Below are 25,099 nucleotides of genomic sequence, written 5' to 3' on the forward strand. Positions count from 1 at the left end.
GAATGCTGCCATTCATCTCAATGCTGGATGCCGTGTATCCCGGTAAATGACATGAATGGGCGCCGGCAGTCGCCTGTGTCAACCACCCCTTGATCATCAGCTGACGAGTAAGCCAGCTTTCGGTCAATTGATTGGCTATTACCAAATTGGAATTGTCCGCTGCTAAACTTTTCACAAATTACAGATTCTTTCAGAATGGAAATTAAGTGTTTTGTAAGGTGGTCATACATGTAGGGACTTGGTGGCCGAATAACCAGATTCGATAATTATTGAATGTGATGAAAATAGGTGCCGACAAGAGCATGCCCGATCTACAGTTTGACCAATTTCAGGCTGAAACTGGTTGCAGGTATGAATCAGATATGCTGGAAAATCTTAGGCCGACATGCTCGATTGGGTGCGTGGCGGCAATAGCATGCAATAATCGTGGACGAATGTGACAGCCACGCCCCCTAAATGTAGATGAACCCCCCCCCCCCCCAGGTGCCTGTGCATTAATACCTTATCTGTTTGGTATCCGCCACTGTCTCTTTACCTGGACAGGTAATGTATTAATGCACAGGTACCAGACCGGGGGGGGGGGGGGGGGGAGGTACGGCCGAGGGTGGTAAGGCGGCGTCACTAGGCTGAATCCCAAAAGATTTCATGCCTAAATCAATGGGGAATTGGCCTGTGGTTTATGGCGGCCAACAGATCTATATCCAATCAGAGAGAGAGCTCTGTCTTTTGGTCGATGGCCATCTTAAAGAGACTCCGTAACAAAAATTGCATCCTGTTTTTTATCATCCTACAAGTTCCAAAAGCTATTCTAATGTGTTCTGGCTTACTGCAGCACGTTCTACTATCACCATCTCTGTAATAAATCAACTTATCTCTCTCTTGTCAGACTTGTCAGCCTGTGTCTGGAAGGCTGCCAAGTTCTTCAGTGTTGTGGTTCTGTGATGCATCTCCCCCCTCCAGGCCCCTCTCTGCACACTGCCTGTGTATTATTTAGATTAGGGCAGCTTCTCTCTTATCTTTTACAAGCTGGATAAATCCTCCTTTGAGCTGGCTGGGCTTTCACATACTGATGAATTACATATGGGCAGAGCTGTCTGCACTGTGCAGTAAGAAACAGCCTGACACTTCAGTGGAAGATAGCTGCAGGGGGAAAGAAACACACAAATGATCTCTTGAGATTCAAAAGGAAGGGTGTATACAGCCTGCTTGTGTATGAATGTATTTTCTATGTGTGGACATACTGTACATCAACCTACTTCCTGTTTTGGTGGCCATTTTGTTTGTTTATAAACAAACTTTTTAAAACTGTTTTTAACCACTTTTAATGCGGCGAGGAGCGGCGAAATTGTGACAGAGGGTAATAGGAGATGTCCCCTAACGCACTGGTATGTTTACTTTTGTGTGATTTTAACAATACAGATTCTCTTTAAAGAGGAACTGTAACGCCAAAACGGCCCCTGGGGGGTACTCACCTCGGGTGGGGGAAGCCTCAGGATCCTAATGAGGCTTCCCACGCCGTCCTGCGTCCCTCGGGGGTCTCGCTGTAGCCCTCCGTGCAGTCCGGGCAGCGGTGACGTCATTATTTACCTTCCTGGCTCCTGCGCAGGCGCTCTGATGCCTCTCGGCGCCGAAGTAGGCGGAAATACCCGATCGCCGTCGGGTCTGCTCTACTGCGCAGGCGCAAGTTTCCGGCGCCTGCGCAGTAGAGCGGACCCGACGGAGATCGGGTATTTCCGTCTATTTCCGTGCCGAAAGTCGCCACAGCGCCCCCGCTGGAGCCAGCAAAGGTAAATATTGAACTGACAGTCGGCACAGTCGCCGGCTGTTCGGAGGGCTGCGGCGAGACCCCCGTGGGACAGAGGACGGCGTGGGAAGCCTCATTAGGATCCGGAGGCTTCCCCCACCCGAGGTGAGTACCCCCCAGGGGAGGTTTTTGTTGTTACAGAGTCTCTTTAAGGGGCCCATACACCTAACGATTTTCCCGACGATATACAGCAGATTCGATCACTGTGATCGAATCTGCTGTGAAATCAATGCGCAAACGCTGACAGAACGATCGATTTCCGTCCAATATCAATCATTCCCGTCGAGCCGTCCATGCGGAAGATTTTGCTTGATAGCCTGCGGGTCGGGAGTGCGTTGATAGCGCAGTTTGAATGCCCGACGACCGATGCTAGCTGCAATACATTACCTGTTCCGCCGCGTGTCCCTGCTCTCTCTGCTGTCTTCTTCTCCGTGCTGGGCTCCGAGTCCGGCTGGCTTCACTGAAGTTCCTGTCCCGGCAGGAAGTCTGAACAGTAGAGCGCCTTCTACTGGCCCCCCGGACAGGAAGTTCAGTGAAGCAAGCCGGACTCGGAGCCCAGCACGGAGAAGACAGCGGAGACCAGGGGACTTGCGCCGGTGGAGCAGGTAATGTATAGCTCGGGGGGGGGGGGGGGGGGGGGGACGAGTGACGGCAGCTTCACAGATGGTGAATCGATTTCATGCTGAAATCGATTCACAATCTGCTTGCAGTAAAGGCAGCCATACGATCCCTCTCTGATCAGATTCGATCAGAGAGGGATCTATCTGTTGGTTGACCTGATGGCAAATCGACCAGGGTATGGCTACCTAGAGGCCCATACACACGCCTGACTAAGGCATCTGATAACAACCGCCTGAGCCGAAAGGCGTGTGTACAGCGGCCACCAAACCCCCCAACCCACGAGCAATCAATTCACCACCCCACCACGGCCAATTGCAGTCTACCCGCTGCTCCACTGTCCCTCTGTTCCCCCGCATAGCAACATAATGCGCTGTAAACTACATAGCTGACAGGCGTCTGTACAGGCTGCCCAGCAATGTCACCCTAGGGGGATCGGATGTGTGTACACACCTTAATGGCTGCAGGGCTAGATACTCACTAAACTCATATGCTGCAATGGGATTACTCACCTCTAGGTAAACATAGCAATCTGAATGCTTAATTCATGGTGCCTGATGCTTGTGTGACATCACACAGTGTGTATGAGAACAATGTGGCAGAGATGCTCATGAAAGCAGGTGACATCAGTGAGACAGGTGTGATTGTGATGTTTACATCCAGCTGGGAATCCCCCCCCCCCCCTCCAGTATACTGTATGTGTCACAGGAACCACAGCTCCTGTCTCCAGGGACAAAGTCCTGAAAAGCTCTGAAAATGAAACCTTCTGATCGATGAGTCACAAGAAAATTCCCAAATAATCGCCGCAGAGCAGCCATTGTCAGACCGGTTGTTACAGAACGTGCAGGGAATCTGCTGACCAGGCAACTTCTCGGCAGTCACGTGACTGACGTCTTCTGTGTTGGTGGCTGTAGAATAAACGCAAGGCCTGAGGCAAGGAGAGCAATTCATGGTCTTATAACCCTTCCAATTGGATAATGATTGGGTAGGTTGTATGCTTACCATTGTATGTTTTGTGACCAGTCATTAGCGCCCCTGGAGAGAGTGACGGCCGTCCTTAAGCTGGATTGTTCAGGTGAAGCCTTGTTCCTAAAGTTCAGGCTCCCGAAGGGGAGGGGGGAAGGCGGCTGTTGGCACTAGTCTACTTTAGGGGACATAGCTGGAAACCTCATAGATCAATTCCACTAACGTGATTCGGTGGACAGTGCCCTCTGGAACTGCTAGGTTTCCAATAAATTGTAGTAAACTATGCCCACACTATTTGGCCAATCACAATGCTTCGTGCTGTAGAGGGTGCTACAGAAATGTTCCCTATGAGGCTGTCTGCCGAATCCCTTAAAGGGAACCCGAGGTGAGAGGAATATGGAGGCTGCCATATTTATTTCCTTGTAAACAATGGCAGTTGCCTGGCATCCCTGTTTGATCTTTTAGCATAAGTAGTGTATGAGTCAAAACCCTAGAACAAGCATATGGCTAATCCAGTAAAACCTGAGTCAGATTACCTGATCTGCTGCATGCTTATTCAGTCTATAGCTAAAAGTATTAAGGTAGCCATACATCTAGCAATGGATGGGCAGATTCAACCAAGAGACAAAGCTCTCTTATCGAATCTGAAAAGAGAGAGATCTGTCAGCTGCCCATACACCACCGGCCAATTCCCAATCATTTTAAAGGGGCACTATGGCGAAAAATTTAAAATTTAAAATATGTGCTAACATAGACAATTAAGAAGTACATTTTTTCAAGAGTAAAATGAGCTATTAATTACTTTTCTTCTATGTTGCTGTCACTTACAGTAGGTAGTAGAAATCTGACAGGAGTGACAGGTTTTGGACTAGTCCATCTCTTCATGGGGATTCTCAGCAAGGTTTTATTCTTTATAAAGATATTCCCTAAAAAGGATTTAAACAATGATGCTAGCCAACTTCCCTGCTCGCTGCAGTTTTCTGGCAGTTGGACAGAGCAACTGCCATTCACTATGTGCTTTTGAAAATAAATAAATCCCTGAGAATCCCCCATGAAAAGATGGACTAGTCCAAAACCTGTCGCTTCTGTCAGATTTCTACTACCTACTGTAAGTGACAGAAACATAGGAGAAAAGTAATTTATGGCTCATTTTACTCTGGAAAAAAACGTACTTCTTATTGGTTTATGTGTGCACATATTTTACATTTTACAATTAGTGCCCCTTTTAATGCTGAAATCAGCCTTGTGCACTGCCTCGCTACTATACCCCCCTAATGTAATGTCCTCCCGATGTCAAAGAGATGCCATAGATTTGAGCTCTGGCATACTTCAATGTCATTGAGCAGAAAGAATGAAACAGTAAAAACTAGATTTAAATGTAAAATAAAACTGTGGGATATATCTAAAAAAATAAAAATCATTTTTAGGAGGAGGTCGGCGACAGATACAACTGTTTTTCTCAGTTTATTTTCACCTCAGATGTCCTTAAACTAGATCGGCACCATTTGTTTCTCCAAACCCATATTGTGTGGGTCATATAATTTGCACAGTGCAAAAAACAAAAACACTTGTAAGGTCCGTTGCATTCCGGCGGCAACGTTATGCCGAGACCCGGCCTGCATTTCCGACTTTCAGGTCATGGAGAGCCGCTGACGTCAGTGGAACGCAGGGTGGTTTTCAGATGCCACTGGGTAAGCAGAGGACGCACTCCCAGTACATGCTCCGCAGATATAAACAGTGACTCACGTGTGCATGCGTATCAGCTGACACACTGGATGATCATTGGTTGTTTTCGTTTCTGCTTATGTTGATTGGTTAGTTCTTGTATTTAAACCTGGCGAGCGCTCCCAGTCATTGCCTGTAATAGAATTAGCTTTGGCTTGTTGCTGGGTATGCCCTCACTGTCTTTGGATTCCTGTTGCTGAACTCTGCCTTGTAGCCTGACCACGTTAACCTGTTTGATTCCTGTTGCTGACTACTGCCTGCTTCTTGACCACTTTGATCTCTGCTGGATTTCCTGTTGCCAACCTTGCTTTGTACCTGGACTACGCTTTTCCTTGCTGCCTGAATTGACCTCTTGCTTGGACACGGATTTGCATGAACTCCGCCTGGACCAATCTCGGCTTACCTTGACTACGCTATATCTGGAAAGTACCTATCTGGACTACCTTGCTACTCATCAGGAACTCCTGACACTGCTGTCATCTGATTCACTCGTCTGGATAGTCTCATCCGCTAGGACTCAGGGGACTATCTTATATTTGCTTGTATACACTGTGCCCATTTGCATTGCCAGAGCTATCGGGTTCTGTTTGGTGGATTACTGTCAGTCTGTATGCTAAATCTACCTGCAGGATGTATTGCAGTATTGTGTTAGGTAGGAGTTTGTGCAGGTGTAATGCTGGGCATAGACGGTACTTTTTTTTCTTATCAATCGAGCCGCTGATGGCTCGATTAATAATTTCCGACGTGTCCGATGACCGCGTGTATCGATTCCCGGCTCGATCCCGGCGGGCGGACAATGGGCAAAAACGAAGCGCTGATAAAGAAGTGCCTGCGGGGACGAGCGGGAATCGATCCGGGCGGACGAGCCGGCGGCTCGATTCCGGCGCATAAACGTACCGTCTATGCCCAGCATTACAGGCTGGGCTATAGGTCAGTCACACAGGCATACAGCCTGACCTATAGTCATTGACCAGACAAGCCTGACAAGGGCAAAATTCAAAATCAGCAGGGATTGGCTCAATTCCAGTCTGGATTAAATTAGCATGCAAGAAAGAATTATCAGCTACCCATTGACCATCTTTTTATTGCATGTAAAAAAAAAAATTTCCCAACTCATAATTTCGGCATAATGCCTAGTACACACCATACAATTTTCTGTTATAGATTCACCTGCTAGATAGATAATTTCCAACATGTTGGAAATTACCTATCTAACCATCTATTTGTCTAGCAATTAGGCATTGTTCTACTCAGCAGGAGATAACCAGAAGACAATGCACCAGAGATAATGACCAGTCTCAACCAGTACTTTCCAGAAAATAATCTAATTATAGAAAATAGTCCAAAAAAAACTAACAGAAAATTGTATGGTGTCGTAATGATCTGCGCTGCTGTCTGCACGGGCAGACAGCTGTTTGACCGTTTTTTAGGTCTGAGTGCTGCAGGTCTCTGGAAAAGAGACCTGTCTTCACTCTGCAAGTTTCAGAGTTGCTCTGCTGGTGAGGAATTTGCATACACTTGTCATGCAAATTGTTTAGCTGCTTCCTTTGATGCCTTGCAATATAAATACCTTTTGCTCCCAGAATTCCCTGCTGGTCATGATGGTTTGTTCCTGCTAACTTACCTGGAGTCTCAGCCTTTGCTAATTGTTTGCTAAGATTATTTTAGAGTAATTCCTTGGGACTGCACTAGCATTCCTTGTAGCGTAGTCAGGTTTTATTATCTGTATTGCCTTGTACTATCTATCTCTTGCGATTGTCTTGTCGCCAGCGGCGGTCGACAGGAAATCGTTCTGTCTGTTTGGATCGTATCCGCCCTAGCGGTAGTGGCGGTGGTTCCTTCTGTACTCTGTCTGGGAGTGTAGGCCAGAGCTGCAGTTGCTACTGGTTACTCCTTCTGTCTGTCTTGTCTGGAACGAAGGCTTGCTGTTGGCTCGGTGAGGTAACAGTTTATCAAGCGTTCACGTTCTCCATTCGTTTTTGTGTTACATTGGTTAGTTAGGGTTGGCGTGCTTTGTCTCTGTTGCACTTTTCGTGCGGAGACCGCGCCATTAGCATGTTTTGTCGCTGTTGCGCTTTTCGCGCGACGACCATGCTTAGCGAGTGCGTTTGTTATTTTCCTTGGCGTTCTGATCATTGTTATTTGCTGTGTCTTTCTTGTTACACTTGTGCTCTGTCTTACTCGGTCTTGTGTCACTGTTAGCAAATCACCATCTCTTGCGATTGCTTTCCCACTTGGTTTTCGCTGTTGTATGTTCGCCGTCGCCGGGTGGAGACTAGATTGGTGGACATGCATACATTCTGTCGCTGTGCTCACTCTCTCTTTCTCAGGGCTATCTTGCCCTGCATTGTTGCAATTCGTACAATTCCCATCTGACATCTGTGGCAGTGCAGAGAGGTTGTTCCTCTGCACTCCACAGCTCCATCTGCCGGTGTGAATTTCCCTCTACAAGTGCATTACACCAACGCTGGGTTCTGTTGTTTCGGACGCTTGTGGAGGATTTCCGCAGTGTCAGCGCACATCTTGTGCGCTGACCTCGGAAATAATTCCACAATTGTTACAGGTGTGTACTAGGCTTAAGCCTTCGTCAGAGGAAGAGAGAGGAACAGATTGCAGAGGAAGCCAGAGCTTTGGAAGATTGTATTATTAGTACTATACTATACCTCGCATGCTCTGAAAGGATAGAGGTGCGAGATATTGAAAGGAAAGCATCAGCTTCAAGCCCCGGGCCAGATCAGGACTTTAGACACACCTATAAACAAGACAGCCAGCGGTGGAAAGAATTTACTAAATGTATGCGCCAGGAACATGTGTCATTCACTTCCTGCTGGTCACTTACCTAAATGTATGTGCTGGGAACTAACATGTGTCATCAACTTCCTGCTGGCCACTAACTCAGAAATTCCCTGGCTGCAATTCTGTCATTCATACTCAGTGTCATCACCAACATATTGCTTTTACTTTTTAACAAATAGTTGCCACTCCAGCCACGATTGAAGATAGTCATATTGGATTCACAAACGACTGACCCCTGTTCTTCTGCAGGCCTTGCAATAAGGCACCTCCTGCTTGTCCTCCGCTCTACATTGAACAGAACAGATGACCCAGCCAGACGCCAAGCAGTAACTGTGCAATGATCATTCCTAAATTGTTTCCTGAAGCAATAACAAATGGTCTTTCCAGGCAACTCATTATTATTAGGTGTGTGTATGACTAATATTTAACCTTTTGCAAATTGGCCGCTAATGCAACATATGCAGGTTCTTTTACCTGAATCATTTTTTCATGATCATTTCCGGTGACCAAAAATGACCAGCGGCAGTACAAACAGAAAGCTTGGCTCTCTCTTTACCAGCTGAGAGAAGATGGCGGAGGGACAAGAAAGAGGTGTACAGCTCGCAGTATCTGTGGAACTTTAATAGCAGTCGGGCTGAGGATTTTCTTTAAATTGGAGGATTGCTATACTAAAGTGTATGCACAGGAAGCTATCACCTAAAATTATCATAAATGGCTGATTCAGGTGATGTAAAAGTCTTATGCGTTCTTCCGCTCTGAACACTACCTGCTCCTGTCCTCTAGAATCACCTCCTTCCATTCACACATACAAGATTTTTCACATCCCTTACCCCTTCTCTGGAATTCCCTGCCAAAACCAATCTGTCACTCACCAACCTTTAAAGAGAACCTAAACTGTGAAGGATATAGATTTTTCCTTTTAAAATACCAGTTGCCTGACTCTCCTGCTGATCCAGTGTCTCTAAACCCGCATCTACACGATACGATTCTTTGTGCGATGATTCTATTTATGATCCAATTAAATCTGAAATGTCCGATCAGGATTCGATTCAATTTGATTTGCCATTGCTTTGCAATTGCAAATCGAATTGGATCAAATCGAATCCTGATCGGACATATCAGATTTAATCGGATCGTAAATAGAATCGTAATAGAATCGCACAAAGAATCGTATCGTGTAGATTGGGCTTAATACTCTTAAGGTGGCCATACACTGGTCGATGTGCCATTAGATTGACCAGCTGACAGATCCCTATCTGATCGAATCTGATCAGAGAGGAATCGTATGGCTGCCTTTACTGCAAACAGATTGTGAATCGATTTCAGCCTGAAACCGATTCACCATATGTTGAGCTACTCCTGCCGCCTGTCCCCCCCCCCATATACATTACCTGAGGCTGGCTCCCGGGCGTCTTCTCCGCATTGCACGGCTCTGTTCCGGCTCCATCCCGGCGCTTCCTGTGTTACTCCGTGACCAGGAAGTTCAAATAGAGCACCCTCTATTTGAACTTCCTGGTCACTGCAGTGACACAGGAAGCGCCGGGATGGAGCCAGAACAGAGCGGTGCAGCGCGGAGAAGACGCCCGGGAGCCAGCCTCAGGTAATGTATACTTGATCGGATCGGCCGCCGCTAGCAACGCGCACTTTACCCGCGGGCGATCGAGGGTAATTTCCCGCACGGCGCGATCGACGGACCGATCCGATTTCGGGAGGAAATCGGATCGGCGGCTGCGTTTACCGCGAACGATTGGCAGCAAATTCGATCCCAGGATCGAATCTGCTGTCGAAACGGCCGTGAATCGAGCCAGTGTATGGCCTGCTTTAGCCACAGCCCCTCAAAAAGCATGAAGATCCGGTGCTCTGACTGAAGTAAGACTGGATTAGCTGCATGCTTGTTTCAGGTGTGATGTAGTCACTACTGCAGCCAAAGATCAGCAGGACTGACAAGCAACTGGTATTGTTTAAAAGGAAACATCCATATCCCTCTCAGTTTAGGTTCCCTTTAAGGGCTTCCCCAAAACTCTCTTTTTCCAACAAGCATCCCCTTAAAGCTCTGGCCAAATTGGGCTCCTTATTAAAATAACCTAAAAGACACACCGTCTCTAGTCTAGGTACACATTATATATTACCCCACTACCTGTTTCCCCCTATTTCTTTAGTTTGGCAGCTCACAAGGGCAGGGCTCTCTCACCATATTTACATTTTACCAATGTCTGTATTTTATGTATAACATTGTCTGTGTTATTATGTACCCCATGTGACTATATAGTCTTGTCACTGGCTGTCCATCAAAGGGGCTCACCATCTAATCCCTACCATAGCTATATATCCATTATAATCTATAACCATTTTTTCTTAGAGGGAAGCCACCTAACTTATGTATGTTTTTGGGACGTTGGAGGAAACCCACATAGACACAGGAAATACATACACACTCCATGCAGATAGTGCCCTGACTGGGATTCGAGGCAGGGACCCAATACTGCAAGGTGAGCATGCTAACCACTACATCACCGTGACACATGTTTGTCTGTCATCGCACAACATCCATGCGGAAGCAGAGCGGACATTATATTCAGGCCTTCACTCAGTCATCCGTCCCCTTTAACAACACCCTTTTCCACTCATTACAACAGATGTCCCCCTGCGCAGACAATGCGGCCGGGCAAACCGGGTGGGGGGCTCTGGTTGTTTTAAGCTGGAAATCCCCTTGAAGAAGCAATGCTGGAGAAAGCTGTGCTACTAATAACAATCCCACAGTAGGAATAATACCCACAGCAGAGAGGGAGGGTGAAATCAGACACCAACCACTCTTTATTTTCTTTACTGAATGAGATAAAAAGCCCATTGAAAAAACACTAAATAGTTTGAGAACAGCGAATAAAGACAAAAGATTCATTGGGAACTCTACAACCCACACAGAGCCTGCTAATGAGAGGAGAATTGTCCTGAGCCTGGCCTATTAATGTGCAGCCAAACACGGCCCTGACACAGCACACAGAGTTAACCCTGCAAGGCAAGAACATTTCCTCTACAGCCCTAACCCTACATCACAGTGCAAACAAACTACACTGCATAATGCAACCAAGCTGTACATCACAGTGTAACCAGGCTGTACTGCATAGTGCAACCAAGCTGTGCATCACAGTGCAACTGAGCTACACTGCATAGTCTAACCAGGCTGTACTGCATAGTGCAACCAAGCTGTACATCACAGTGCAACCGAGCTACACTGCATAGCACAACCAAGCAATCCACATGGACTGCTTACAGTACAGGGAGTGCAGAATTATTAGGCAATTGAGTAGTTTGACCACATCATCCTCTTTATGCATGTTGTCTTACTCCAAGCTGTATAGGCTCGAAAGCCTACTACCAATTAAGCATATTAGGTGATGTGCATCTCTGTAATGGGAAGGGGTGTGGTCTAATGACATCAACACCCTATATCAGGTGTGCATAATTATTAGGCAACTTCCTTTCCTTTGGCAAAAAGGCGTCAAAAGAAGGACTTGACAGGCTCAGAAAAGTCAAAAATAGTGAGATATCTTGCAAAGGGATGCAGCACTCTTAAAATTGCAAAGCTTCTGAAGCGTGATCATCGAACAATCAAGCGTTTCATTCAAAATAGTCAACAGGGTCGCAAGAAGCGTGTGGAAAAACCAAGGCGCAAAATAACTGCCCATGAACTGAGAAAAGTCAAGCGTGCAGCTTCCAAGATGCCACTTGCCACCAGTTTGGCCATATTTCATAGCTGCAACATCACTGGAGTGCCTAAAAGCACAAGGTGTGCAATACTCAGAGACATGGCCAAGGTAAGAAAGGCTGAAAAACGACCTCCACTGAACAAGACACACAAGCTGAAACGTCAAGACTGGGCTAAGAAATATCTCAAGACTGATTTTTCTAAGGTTTTATGGACTGATGAAATGAGAGGGAGTCTTGATGGGCCAGATGGATGGGCCCGTGGCTGGATTGGTAAAGGGCAGAGAGCTCCAGTCCGACGCAGACGCCAGCAAGGTGGAGTACTGGTTTGGGCTGGTATCATCAAAGATGAGCTTGTGGGGCCTTTTCAGGTTGAGGATGGAGTCAAGCTCAACTCCCAGTCCTACTGCCAGTTTCTGGAAGACACCTTCTTCAAGCAGTGGTACAGGAAGAAGTCTGCATCCTTCAAGAAAAACATAATTTTCATGCAGGACAATGCTCCATCACACGCGTCCAAGTACGCCACAGCGTGGCTGGCAAGAAAGGGTATAAAAGAAGAAAAACTAATGACATGGCCTCCTTGTTCACCTGATCTGAACCCCATTGAGAACCTGTAGTCCATCATAAAATGTGAGATTTACAAGGAGGGAAAACAGTACACCTCTCTGAACAGTGTCTGGGAGGCTGTGGTTGCTGCTGCTGCACGCAATGTTGATGGTGAACAGATCAAAACACTGACAGAATCCATGGATGGCAAGCTTTTGAGTGTCTTTGCAAAGAAAGGTGGCTATATTGGTCACTAATTTGTTTTTGCATGTCAGAATTGTATATTTGTGAATGTTGAGATGTTATATTGGTTTCACTGGTAAAAATAAATGATTGAAATGGGTATATATTTGTTTTTTGTTAAGTTGCCTAATAATTATGCACAGTAATAGTCACCTGCACACACAGATATCCCCCTAAAATAGCTAAAACTAAAAACTACTTTCAAAAATATTCAGCTTTGATATTAGTGAGTTTTTTGGGTTCATTGAGAACATGGTTCTTGTTAAATAATACAATTATTCCTCAAAAATACCACTTGCCTAATAATTCTGCACTCCCTGTATAGGGCATCAGTAGTCCAATATAAGAATTTTCACCAAGAGACGGATTAGTAAATAACAGTCGCACAGGGCGAGTGTATCACACATCACCAGCCACACACGACAAGCATATCACATGCCACCAGCCACCCACGACAAGCATAGCACACACCACCAGCCACACACGACAAGCATAAAGCACACCGCTAGTGACGCAAGACAAGCGCACCGCACACCACCAGTGACGCAAGACAAGCGTACCGCACACCGCCAGTGACGCAAGACAAGCGTACCGCACCCCACCAGCCACGCAGGACAAGCGTACCGCACCCCACCAGCCACGCAGGACAAGCGTACCGCACCCCACCAGCCACGCAGGACAAGCGTACCGCACCCCACCAGCCACGCAGGACAAGCGTACCGCACCCCACCAGCCACGCAAGGACAAGCGTACCGCACCCCACCAGCCACGCAGGACAAGCGTACCGCACCCCACCAGCCACGCAGGACAAGCGTACCGCACCCCACCAGCCACGCAGGACAAGCGTACCGCACCCCACCAGCCACGCAGGACAAGCGTACCGCACCCCACCAGCCACGCAGGACAAGCGTACCGCACCCCACCAGCCACGCAGGACAAGCGTACCGCACCCCACCAGCCACGCAGGACAAGCGTACCGCACCCCACCAGCCACGCAGGACAAGCGTACCGCACCCCACCAGCCACGCAGGACAAGCGTACCGCACAATAAATCTGCTGTATAACACCAAACACAGTGACACTACAACAACTTTTATGATATAACCAAGATTGTTTGTGAAGGTCAGCTATGGGATTGATTGTAAAGATCAGCTGTGTGATAGCCGCGAAGGTCAGCTGTGGGATTGGCCGCACAATTCAGCTGTGGGATTGGCCGCACAGGTCAGCTGTGGGATTGGCCGCACAGGTCAGCTGTGGGATTGGCCGCACAGGTCAGCTGTGGGATTGGCCGCACAGGTCAGCTGTGGGATTGGCCGCACAGGTCAGCTGTGGGATTGGCCGCACAGGTCAGCTGTGGGATTGGCCGCACAGGTCAGCTGTGGGATTGGCCGCACAGGTCAGCTGTGGGATTGGCCGCACAGGTCAGATACAGAATTGGCTGTTAAGGATCGGTTTGCTTTTGAAAAATCAGCTATCGGATTGGTTGTTAGGCATAATCAGCTCCTTGTTCTGGTAATTTTACCTTCCTCCACATATTACCTAACAGGATGTGAAACTGACACTCTATATACACAACAAACAGCATGAGATGACTCAGCGTACGTCAGACATGTATACGGCTGTACAGAAATTGCTTCAAGCTCATTAATTATGAATAATGGGAACATCACAACTGTTTCAGGCAAGTAAGATACAAGTGACAATTCCTGGGGTCCGCAGCCAGTGAACGTCAAAAGCGAAGCGGCCAGGAGAGAGTGTGCTTCAGGCTAGCCGCTAAATCATAAATCCAAACTCCAGAGTTCTATCGATCGCTGGGAAGACTATGAATTATGCGCAGTAATGCAGTTGCGCCAAAAGACACTCCTAAATCTCCCACATTTTTGCACTTGCAATTAGTTATACAGAAAAACAGTCGATATCTGGTGACATATGGGCAGCGGGAGACTTTCAGCTGCTCGCATGCACTGGCCGGGCGCTTGTTAGCACTTGGCACTGGTACTGGACCAGCAGACCCCGCCCATCTGAGCTAACAAATTCAAAGCAACATATATTTGCATAAGGTCAACAAAATGTAGTAACCAATGAGATGACAATCTGCATGTGCGCTCGGCAACCTGTCACTGAGCCAGACTCTGCAGCCAATGAGCTTGAATGGCTCAGAAGAATAGAAGTGGTGTAAACGGTTTGCCATTGGGTCGGTCATGTTGTGGTGTTAGGTTCGAGCACTTTGTTTGGGATGTGTACGTTATTAAAAGCAAAAAAAAACAAGCTTGCACACCTAATGATTGACTCAGTATTCTCATGTGTTCCATTCACCTTTAGCAAAACAAAGGATAAGCAAATAGTCACATCTCCATACAATACAATCAGGCTGGCCAACTGACCCTTCCCAATGATGCCTAGACTGGTATGTATTTGGACAAGCATATCCTATCAACACACACACACAATGGCTCTTTCTACTGATCCTTAGTACCTGAGCTAAGCCTGTGGCAAGTCCATGGTGTCCAGATCACACACACACCAATATTTATGATCAATCGATCTGGAACCAAAGACCCAGCTATCGGTACATACATGTAATTAATAAAAGGCGCTGGGAAATTTGGGTGCAGGGCAAAGCCCCCCAAAAAGGCTCACCCTGCTCCTGCAAAAGTCCCCGCATCGTTAATTAATATTCCCTCTCCAGGCCGCTATCGACTCAGGGGTAAGCTTAAATTATACTGTTTTTATAGTCATTTAGGCTCTGTCTTTTGAAGGCACCCAAATTACTGTCTGAGCCGTATTTCACATTACAGCCTAAGGCCATACATGGTGCGTTTAAACATCCTGTGCCTTTTTACATCCACATTTTTTGCGCCTTGTCTTGGTTATTGGTTGTTGCCAATCGATTTGCTGGCGAAATTCACAGACAATCCAACACTTGACCGGATATTGTTGGAGAACGTCAGGCTGAAGAAAAACCATCAGATTTCCATCTTTCTTCACGCTGGATACAAATGATCTATGCAAGTGCTTTAATTAAAAATAGCAGCGAAAGCAATGTACACACGTCAGATTAATGTTGTTTAAAATGTCTGCTGAAATGACAAATATCACCGTATTGGATCACAATAGTTATTAAAAAAGGTTGCCAAATGACATCAACTGACCGATATTGGGTATTCTGGCCGCTCCAAGATTAATTAATTCAGATCTTGTGCAGCCGGCTGGTGTATACAATGTCTTTCAGGGCTAGGTTTACACTCAGCGCTCGGAGTGCTGGTAGCCCGCTATCGGCTTGTGATTTTAACTTAAATCTCGCGACTCTTGCGCGCTTTGCGCTTGTGAGTCCCATTCAATAGAACGGGAATCGCAGAGCAGTCGCCCCCAAAACACTGCATGCAGCGCATTTGCGATTGATCGAACTCTCAATCGCTGCAGTGTGAATGTATCCATAGCGCTCAAAAATCACCCCGATGTGAACCAGCCCTCAAATGGCATTGCTCCAGAGCATGTGCGTATGTCATGTGGGATGTCACTTGGAATATCGCAATGTATGAACAACGTCATTTAAACTACTTGGCCTTTCTTTTTGCCAGGTAATGTCATTTCAAAAACCAGGACAAATAACATTTATAATAAGCTTTTCTCCTGGCAGACTCAAAGCAGCCACTAGGGCATGCTCTATAGGCAGTAGCAGTGCTAGGGAGTCTTGCCCAAGGTCTCCTCACTGAAAAGGTGCTGGCTTACTGAACAGGAAGAGCAAAGATTCAAACCCTGATCTACTGTGTCAGAGGCAGATAAGTCTAGCCAAAATCAAAAATCCACTTACCTGGGGTTTCCCCAGTGTTGGACTGGGAGCTGGGAAAGCTGAGGAAATCCACTTGATGGCCAAGCAGCAGTAATCATGTGTTTGCTGCTCACAGTGAAGACTTGCTGCAGGTTTCTATTGGGCGTGATAACACAGGGTTACTGCTGCTTGGCCAGCAGGTAGATTTCCTCAGTTTTTCCAGCTCCCTGTCCGACACTGGTCTTCCTCCAGCCCCTCGCCGCAGCTCCGGTGGCTCCCAGTCTTCTCCGCAGCAGAAGCCCACCTCGCCAGGTCGGCTTCCGGGTCGGTTTCTCATGCACTCCACCGCTCACATCACCAGCGCTGCACTGCGCAGGTGCAGTAGTTCTGCACCTGCAAAGTGCAGCGCTGATGACGTCAGCGGTAGAGCGCATGAGAAGCCAACCCGGCGAGGTCGGCTTCTGCAGCAGAGAAGACCAGGAGCCACCAGAGCTGCGGCGAGGGCACAGGACAGCTGCAAGGGGCTGGAGGAAGCCAGGTAAACTGGGGAATGATCATTCATCAACAAGAAAAGTAATAGTGATTTTAACTTTTAGGATTGCCTGGTTAGCATGCTTATTACCAGATAAAAATAAAGAATTGATTTTTGATATTATGCCCGACAGTTACACTTTAACCATTACACTAACCAGCCACCAATTTAAGGGACTTTACTGTACGCCGACTTTAATCTAGCGTGTGTACAGACCATTACTCCCACAAACAACTCCTATAAAAACCACCTGTATAGCATCCCTTGACGTTATGTTAACAAGAAGACACCGCAGACTCTGAATTAAGTGCGCACTGCTGCACAGCGACGCATAGGCTACAAAAAGGTTTATTGTGCTTTTCTAATAACCGGTTGCACCATTTGGGTAACACTGCATACATGAGGCTCACACCACATGGAATCAGGAGACAAGAGGATTGTTAACAGTCTCAGAATGAATAAAGTTATATTCAAGTAGGTCAGCGTTAAGGCATTGCTAAGCGTCATGGCGCACACACACACACTAGACAAGTGTGTGTTTGTGCATCTAGAGGGTCAAGTAGTACACAGAGGCAACCTGCAGTACTCCAGCTGGGACTGTACACGCCTGCATGCTCTCCCAGGGCATGCTGGGACTTGTAGGTCCTCAAAAGGGATATCAGCAGGTTGCAATTAAGACTGCTTGCACAGTAAATTGCATATTAACATTCTTCACATGTATTTAAATTACACCATCACAGCCAAATCACAATGCTTAAAGCAAACCTGAATCAAAAAAGAAACTTATGATATAATAAATTGTATGTGTAGTACGAATAATGAATAGAACATTAGTAGCAAAGAAAAGTGTCACATATTTTTATCTTCGGTTACATAGGGTTTTGTTTTTTTTTTAATCTTAACATTGCATTATTCTGTCATATTTGCAGTTTAGAAACCACACTGTCTTTTAAGCTATAAAACAAAGCAGAAATAATGACCCTGTGAACTTTGCAGCAATAAAACCTTATCTCGCTGATTCTTGGCTGTTTAACCGGTTAAGGAAGACGCTAGTTGAAATCTACGCCCTGTTTTGATGCTGATGTGGCTGCCAGGATGTAGAATTCAGCTCACTGACGTCTCTATAACGGTAGAGCCCTGTGAGCTACTCAGGAGCCGCTTTCATTGGCTCCTGACCCAGTCTATCAATGTAAACAACTCCCATTGATAGGCACAGTCAGGAGCCAATGAAAGCGGCTCCTGATCAACTCATAGGAACTCTGTAGTCTTAGAGAGTGGGTGGCTGAGGTTCCCGGCATGGACGGCGGGTATGTGCGGCGATTCGTCGGTATTCCGCCTTTTTTTTTATCAGTCTCTGGTCCTTAGCCACTTCGGGACCAGCACCCTCTGCCCCCTTAAGGACCAGAGGGTGCTGGTCCAGTAAACTGCCGCTTCCCGAAGAAGTGACGCGAAAATCCGCCGCTCCCGCCGGTCACGCCGCTCTGTCCCCGCCGCAGGCTGCTCTCTCTGCCATCGGTGTGACGGCAGAGCGCTGTGCACCGGTCAGGAGCCGCTTTCATTGGCTCCTGACCCTGTCACTCCATGTAAGCCAATGGGAACGGCTTACAGTAATGACAGGGCCAGGAGCCAATGAAAACGGCTCCTGCCCAGCTCACAGTGCTCTGCCGTTATAGAGGCGGCAGGGCAGCACATTTCTGCTGAGACCGAGCGGCAACAGCGGCAGAGACGCGCGGTGAATGGGACGTAGAGTTTACGTCCGGTCAAAACTGCAGCGCCACCTGCCCGCCGTAGATTTATACTGTGGCGGTCCGCAGGTAGTTAAGGGGACAGAGACCGCTAGTACTTAAGTGCTTCAGAAAACAGGATTGTATTTGACCCAGTGGGTTGATTAGCTCAGAGAAGCTCTTTTGCATAGATTACAACTGAAGTTATTTAACTCTTCCTGCCCTGGAAAACAACATGATACTTTTTACTTTGCTACTAATGTATTTCTTAGCTGTACTACACATACAAATCATTATCTCATATTCGCTTTCAGGTTTGCCTTAATAGTTCCGCTATGGTTAATGAACCAAAGGTTACTCATCACATCAGGTTTTTTTTTTTGTGGACAATCATGTATTTCCTAAAGCACCGTGCGTGGTACACCCTTTCCACTCCAACAACTCACAGTGGTTATACGAGACCTGTATGTCATATGTATGTCATTATAAACACACAGCACACTTCAAAGCTGGAATGCACTTCAGCACTACCACTTGGTACGGCGTGTCCCTAAAGTGCCTCCCAGCATCGATCAGCGCTCTATGTACATAACCTCTGATAGACATTTTGCAATTTCTAAACCAAATACTCAGGATGGGGATAGATCTACCGAGCATCGAGCTTGGCACTCATACAGATAAACCCTCATCATGGCCATACGCTAGGAGGCAGGGGTCACACTTGTCTGTTTTGGGGCAAATTTTCTGTTCAGAAAAACACATATAAACTGAGAACTCATGTTAAAGTAGACCTGAACTCTTCCACAGGACAGAAGGGAAACAGAGAATCGCACCCGGTGTGTATTTAGAGAGTTTAGCCTGTGTAATTCACCCTCATCTGTGACTAATCACAAGTTGTAATTCCATCTTTCAGCTGGCTGCCTCAACAGAGCAGCGAATTTGTAAACACAGCTAGGTCTGCTTCCATGAAAGCAGGAAGTAGACTCACTGCAGATTTACTGCAGGATTTGTATCAGCTGCAACAAACAAATGCTATTCTTTAATGGTTATTATGCTGTTGCTTATTTCTTTTTAGAGCAAAGAGGAAGTTCTGAGTTCAGGTCCAATTTAATCAATGGGCTAGTTCACACTTGAATGCGTTTTTTGCATGCAGAAAAAAAAAACTGACATTCTGCAGCATGTTTCTGTAAATTGTGTGCATTTTTTTTTCTATCAATTACATGAGCTGCTGTGCACATGTTTTTCTGCATGCAAACACACATGGTGTGCAGGAAACTGAAAGACAAGTGTGACCCCTACCTAAGACTTCTGGTTGGAACGGACTTGTAGCAACAACAGATCGTCAGTCAGCAGCAGATGAACAAGGTCCTTTAGAGAGAGTTTTAAAGACTTCCTCCATTCCTGAAAATGTTTGCAAAATCCGTTTGTTGAAAGTATACTTCAGAGAACCAATCACATCATGGTTTGTATGAGCAGCCCCAAGACACACAAAAAAAAATAAAAAAAAAAAATGGGCAGAGACTGAAGGTTTGATACAACAGATGGAAGATAGGCCATTGTCGGATTGGCTTCATACAGGAACTGTAGTGAATCAAAACGCTGGATAACAGTCGGGTTCATGTGCAAATCCTGAGTCTCAATGCAGGTAGTATGGAAGGTCAAAGAAAAAAAGTTCACACACAAAATAGTCCTAACACTATGGAACAAGACTTGCCAAGGCTCACATTTAGTAAGCGGTCTTCGTACCAGGTAACATGGAGCACGCAGCCTTCCGGCCTCTGAGTTTATATTGCGGAAATCACGCTGGCTTCCTACGTGGAGGACTTCTGGGCCTCTCTGGCTTGCCGTAGTCCATACAGCCATTTGATGACCCTGGCGTTGCGCTCAATGATTGAAATTCCATAGGGAATCCGCGTGGAGGCCGGCGTCTCCTCGGGAGTGGCAGCGCTGACCTGAGATTGGGCGTATTCTGAGCTTTCAGCGCTGACGCTGTGGAACTTTACCGACACAATGTCTGAACTGGCACGGACAAAGTGCTCAGCGCCAATGGTAGAAACTTCCCCGGGGTCAAGTCCGCAGTAGTTGAAGAAGCGTTCTAGATCCGCGCTGGCTCTGGAGTAGCGATCGCTCAGGTCGGACTTAGAGCGCTGGAGAAGGGTTTGTTTTTTGCCCGGGTCACTTGGGGTGGCTGCAGGTGAGCAGAGGGTGCTGTCACCAGGGACAGGTGGGCATGGCTTGGCAGGGGACTCAGCCACAGTTGTAACAAGGATATCTGGGCACGGAACGAGAGGTAGGGCATCGCCAGGTCGAACATCCACTCTCCGCACTGCCGTGGTGCTGGCAGCCCGGTGGCTGATTGGCGTGCTTGGCATGGATGAACTCTTCTCTGCTTCCTGCCAGAGAACTTTGTCCGCTCGTGGAGAAGTCAGCGGGGCGTCACAGATGTTAATCAGGTTATTAAGGGTTTCCAGGTTCAGAGAAGTTTTGGGGGCTCTATTCTCTCCCCGTTGGCCGGTCAGGGAACACTTGCGACTGGGCGCAAGCAGCACCCTCTGGACACCTGGAGAAAAGAGGGGCTGTCTGGACAACACCGGCCGAATGGGCTCCTGCTTGGTGCTGACCACCTGCTTGCTTTTGACGTACTTGGCTTTGTCGGCCTCCAGCCTCTCCACCGCACTGGGCTTCCGCGCACCGCTCTCTGCCTGACGGCGGAAATAGTCGGGCCCTTTGTTGAGTATCCGAAAGGGCATAACAGATGTGTGCGGGGCTCCCATCCCAGCTGGCTGTAGAGTGCCGACAGACATGGTGGAGTCCAGCTGTGCTTGGTTCAGATGTCTCGCTGCGGCGTTGGACCTTCTTCACATCACAGAGGTCCTCAATCCCCTTTCACGCTCCTGTGCAGGGCAAAGAGAAACCATCAGCTCTCCAGTGCTGCTCACAAGTGATTGCCTGCCTGACAGCATCAAACACACACAAAGCCACAGGCTCCGAGATCACACATAGCTGGAGGCGGGCTCTCCCTTCACACTAACTGGATTGTTCTCCACACCCCTCCAGCCTCCCTCTTCCAATCCTTTCCATGGTCACCTCTTCAAACCCTGCTGCTCCCTCCCACCCCAACTGGCAGCAGCATCACCAGCCAGCATCCCCAGTCCCCTATTCTCCCTCAGAGTCCCCCCCCCCCGCCCCCCCCCCTTTCCCTGGGCTTCTGTCCCTCACTGTAGCTAAATGCCTGGAAGAAGGGATGGACGTTAAAATGGACTCTGCATATCACTAAAGCATAATTCCATTTGCCTGTAACATATTTTAGAAGTTCATGTCACACTGGGACTCCACAGTTACTCATGTGGGGTGGTAGGTAGCCAAGGAAACCTTCAACAGCAGTTTTATTCCCAGTACACACTATGTAATTTCCTATCAGACATAGTTGAGTCGAGTCGATTATTTCCAACAGGTCCAATCTGATATCCAATAGTTTTTGTGAATGATTTTCCGATCAATTCCATACAAAAATCGATCAGAAAAACGATCGTAAATCAGATCGGACGTGTTGGAAATCATCAATTCAACCCATCTACCTGACAGGAAATTGCATGGTGTCTACCAGGCATCAAAGTGGATCGCCGACTTCTGATGGGTCGGTTTCTTCTGCAATTAAGCGCCCACACTATGTGCAGATGCATAGCCCTTGCACGGGGTGGACGCATGCGTAGAAGACGCCAACCTGTTGGGGGTTGGTGACCCTTAGACGCTGCTAGTGGGATCCAGGAGAAGATCGGCGCTGCGGCAAGAGGATGAAATGACTTCTATGGGCTGGAAGATGCCCCAGGTAAGTAAAGCTAGATTTAATTGCTCGCCTCGGAAGTCCTTTCAACTCCAAACACATGCTTAAAAACGTACAAGAAATGAAGTGTCGGTTGAGAACCGTAAAAATACCCTAACAACCATTAAAGACAGTGATTATTATGGTCATCGGTTTGTATAATAGTCACTGTAAGTCATTTGTATCGAATGATAAACAAAACAAATCGCTCCATTCAAACTACTTGAGCCAATTACGCATTTTTTGCATCTTCATTTTTGCGCTTCCGCCAATGATCCAATTTGCAGACTGACGTCGTGCCATTGCTGAATTCAAACATGCTCCGACAACCCTTTGCTAATAGTTCGGGGATTGCTCATTTTATAACGACGGCGTGTGTACGAAGCATAAAAGATCTTATTCACTGCAGAATCACCCGATTAAATGAATCTGCATTCACAATAAATATGAGTAAACGTGTGTGGCAGTTTACAGTTAATTGCTTGTAGCGATTGTATGGCCTGGTGCACACCAAAAAACGCTAGCAGATCCGCAAAATGCTAGCAGATTTTGAAACGCTTTTTCTTATTTTTCTGTAGCGTTTCAGCTAGCATTTTGCTGTTTTGTGAAGCGTTTTTGGTGTAGTAGATTTCATGTATTGTTACAGTAAAGCTGTTACTGAACAGCTACTGTAACAAAAAACACCTGGCAAACCGCTCTGAAGTGACGTTTTTCAGAGCGGTTTGCGTTTTTCCTATACTTAACATTGAGGCAGAAACGCATCCGCAATCCAAAATCTGCAGCAGCTCGGCAGTATGCGTTTCTGCAAAACGCCTCCCGCTCTGGTGTGCACCAGCCCATTGAAATACATTACCCTAGCGGATCCGCACCCGCAAGCGGATCGCAAACCGCAGCCGAACCGCTCTGGTGTGCACTAGGCCTGAGTGTGTATGCTACCCTGTCATTATAAACAGGTTCTATAGTTGTTAACAGTGCATAACATATGATCCTGAGATACAGAGAGCAGCTGACACCGGAAGAACAGATAATATAGTCACTATAGATTACTGGCACGTGGACTGTGTAATATACTTTACACTTAAGCTGCCAATACAATTCTTATGCCCAATTAGACATTTGATTAGCCAAAACTAAATAGGGGAGGGGGGGGGGGGGGCAGAGTGATAACAGTTGCATAGTGTATAGCTTGTTTAAAGCTTTGTACACACGCTGAACACATGTTTTTGGACCGTTCAATGATTGTCATTTCGCTGTATTGAACAACAATCCTGTTAATATTTGTAGCCAAATGCCAAGAACAATCTGATTGATCGATAACTGGCATTTTGTCCGATCCACCCTGTGGATCAACTCAGACGACTGTTGGGCAGATATAGTACAGCCGGCAACGTCTGTACAATGTTGCATAAATGACTTTATTCTACAGAATGCGCATGTCATGCGTAACGCCGCTTCTGCGCGCAACATTTAAATGAGTTGGCTGTTTGCAATATCGGTGTGCGGACAACGCTTCTTCATTTGTATTTATCACCGGTAAAGTTGTTTCCGCAATGTTGGTAGTTTTCTTTTGCGGCAACTTTTGTATAGCGTGGGTATGGACCCTGACATGTGCAATGCCTGAATGATCTGAATGGGGGGGGGGGGGGTTGCAGGCAGGTCACACAAGAGTGTGTCATCAATATCGGATTGGCAGCCAAACATCACCAGGGCAACCATTGACCCACATTACAAAGGGCTCTCCTTTGGGAATGGAGGAGGATGGTGTAACCCCCTCCTCCTATTGTATAAGAGCTGGAAATAGAAAGGGAGGGCGAGTCAGCAATCCCCTCACCCTGATCAGCCTGTGACAATCACAATGACCTGTCCACCAGAGCTGACACTGGGAGGAGGTGTGACACTGGGGGAAGGGAGCTTATGCCAGATGCAAGACTGTGGACATGGAATAAAACAAGGATTAACCCACCTCCCAGCACATTCAGATAAAGAATTGCCAACAGTTCCTAAATATACAGGCAGTCTGTAAAACAGCCCCTTTTCCCTGCCCTGTTTTCAACAAAACCCCCCACTGTTTATACTTGTCAACATTCAAATAAGCTTTACTGGCAAAACCAAATACATTTAGCATTGCCAAAGCAAACCATTACCATGAGATGGGGTTATAGGGGTGGGGTAGAGGACAGTATAGGGGGGGTATACAGTCCATAAGGAGGAAGGGGCAGGTGAGGATATGGGGGGGGGGGGGGGGGGGTTGCAGAGATCAGCATACAAGGGGTGTAAACAGGCACTATAATGAGAATATTCTAATGCAAGCGCTATGTAGGCAAGTCACATGGAATAATAGGGGCAATTGAAATTAAAAATAAGAAAACACACTAATGCCCTCCAGAACACCCCCCCCCCCCCCCCCCACCCTACACTCTCACACATGCCCTGACATTTTTGTTTACCTTTTCTTTTCCGATAAAAATAAATAAGTTGCCAACCCTGTGCTATGCATGAGATATCAGGAGCAGCTGCAGCAGCCTTGCAAAATTCACACTGACGACAGGCAAGTCACCTGAGCTGCCATACGAAACCCAACAACCATTCCTGCCTAGATGTCTTTCCTGCCTAGTGTCATCCATACATACAGCATAACAACTGCCCAGAGGTCTTACCCAGAGGACTCCTTCCCAGGACAGTCCAGCCACTGCATGCCAGTTACATGCCAGAGGAGTCACTCAGTCCTCCTGCTCACTGTCTACATAAACTTGCTCATCACAGCTCACCTGGCCCTGAGAGTGACACCACTCCCCCAGAAGCAGCCACACCACGCCCCCCAGAGCCAGCACACCACGCCCACACA

General features: G+C 47.1%; 1 protein-coding gene across 18 annotated transcripts in view; it reads right to left on the minus strand.

Annotated features, from left to right (window-relative positions):
* The window catches only part of FAM110A (family with sequence similarity 110 member A), an 897,957-nt gene that overhangs the window by 179,181 nt on the left and 693,677 nt on the right, over window positions 1–25,099 (minus strand). For 13 of the 18 annotated variants that reach the window (XM_068262817.1, XM_068262813.1, XM_068262822.1 and 10 more), the window contains one exon: window positions 17,011–21,325. The exons of 3 other annotated variants lie outside the window; for them this stretch is intronic. In XM_068262817.1, coding sequence (XP_068118918.1) covers window positions 20,243–21,235 — 993 coding nt within the window. In that variant the 5' untranslated portion in view covers window positions 21,236–21,325 and the 3' untranslated portion in view covers window positions 17,011–20,242. Of the gene's footprint in view, window positions 1–17,010; window positions 21,326–24,911; window positions 25,044–25,099 lie in introns of those variants that run through there. 2 more of the 18 variants (XM_068262823.1, XM_068262830.1) reach the window with 2 other exon arrangements.

Source organism: Hyperolius riggenbachi, chromosome 12 (assembly GCF_040937935.1).
Source record: "Hyperolius riggenbachi isolate aHypRig1 chromosome 12, aHypRig1.pri, whole genome shotgun sequence".
In the NCBI taxonomy this organism is placed as follows: domain Eukaryota; kingdom Metazoa; phylum Chordata; class Amphibia; order Anura; family Hyperoliidae; genus Hyperolius; species Hyperolius riggenbachi.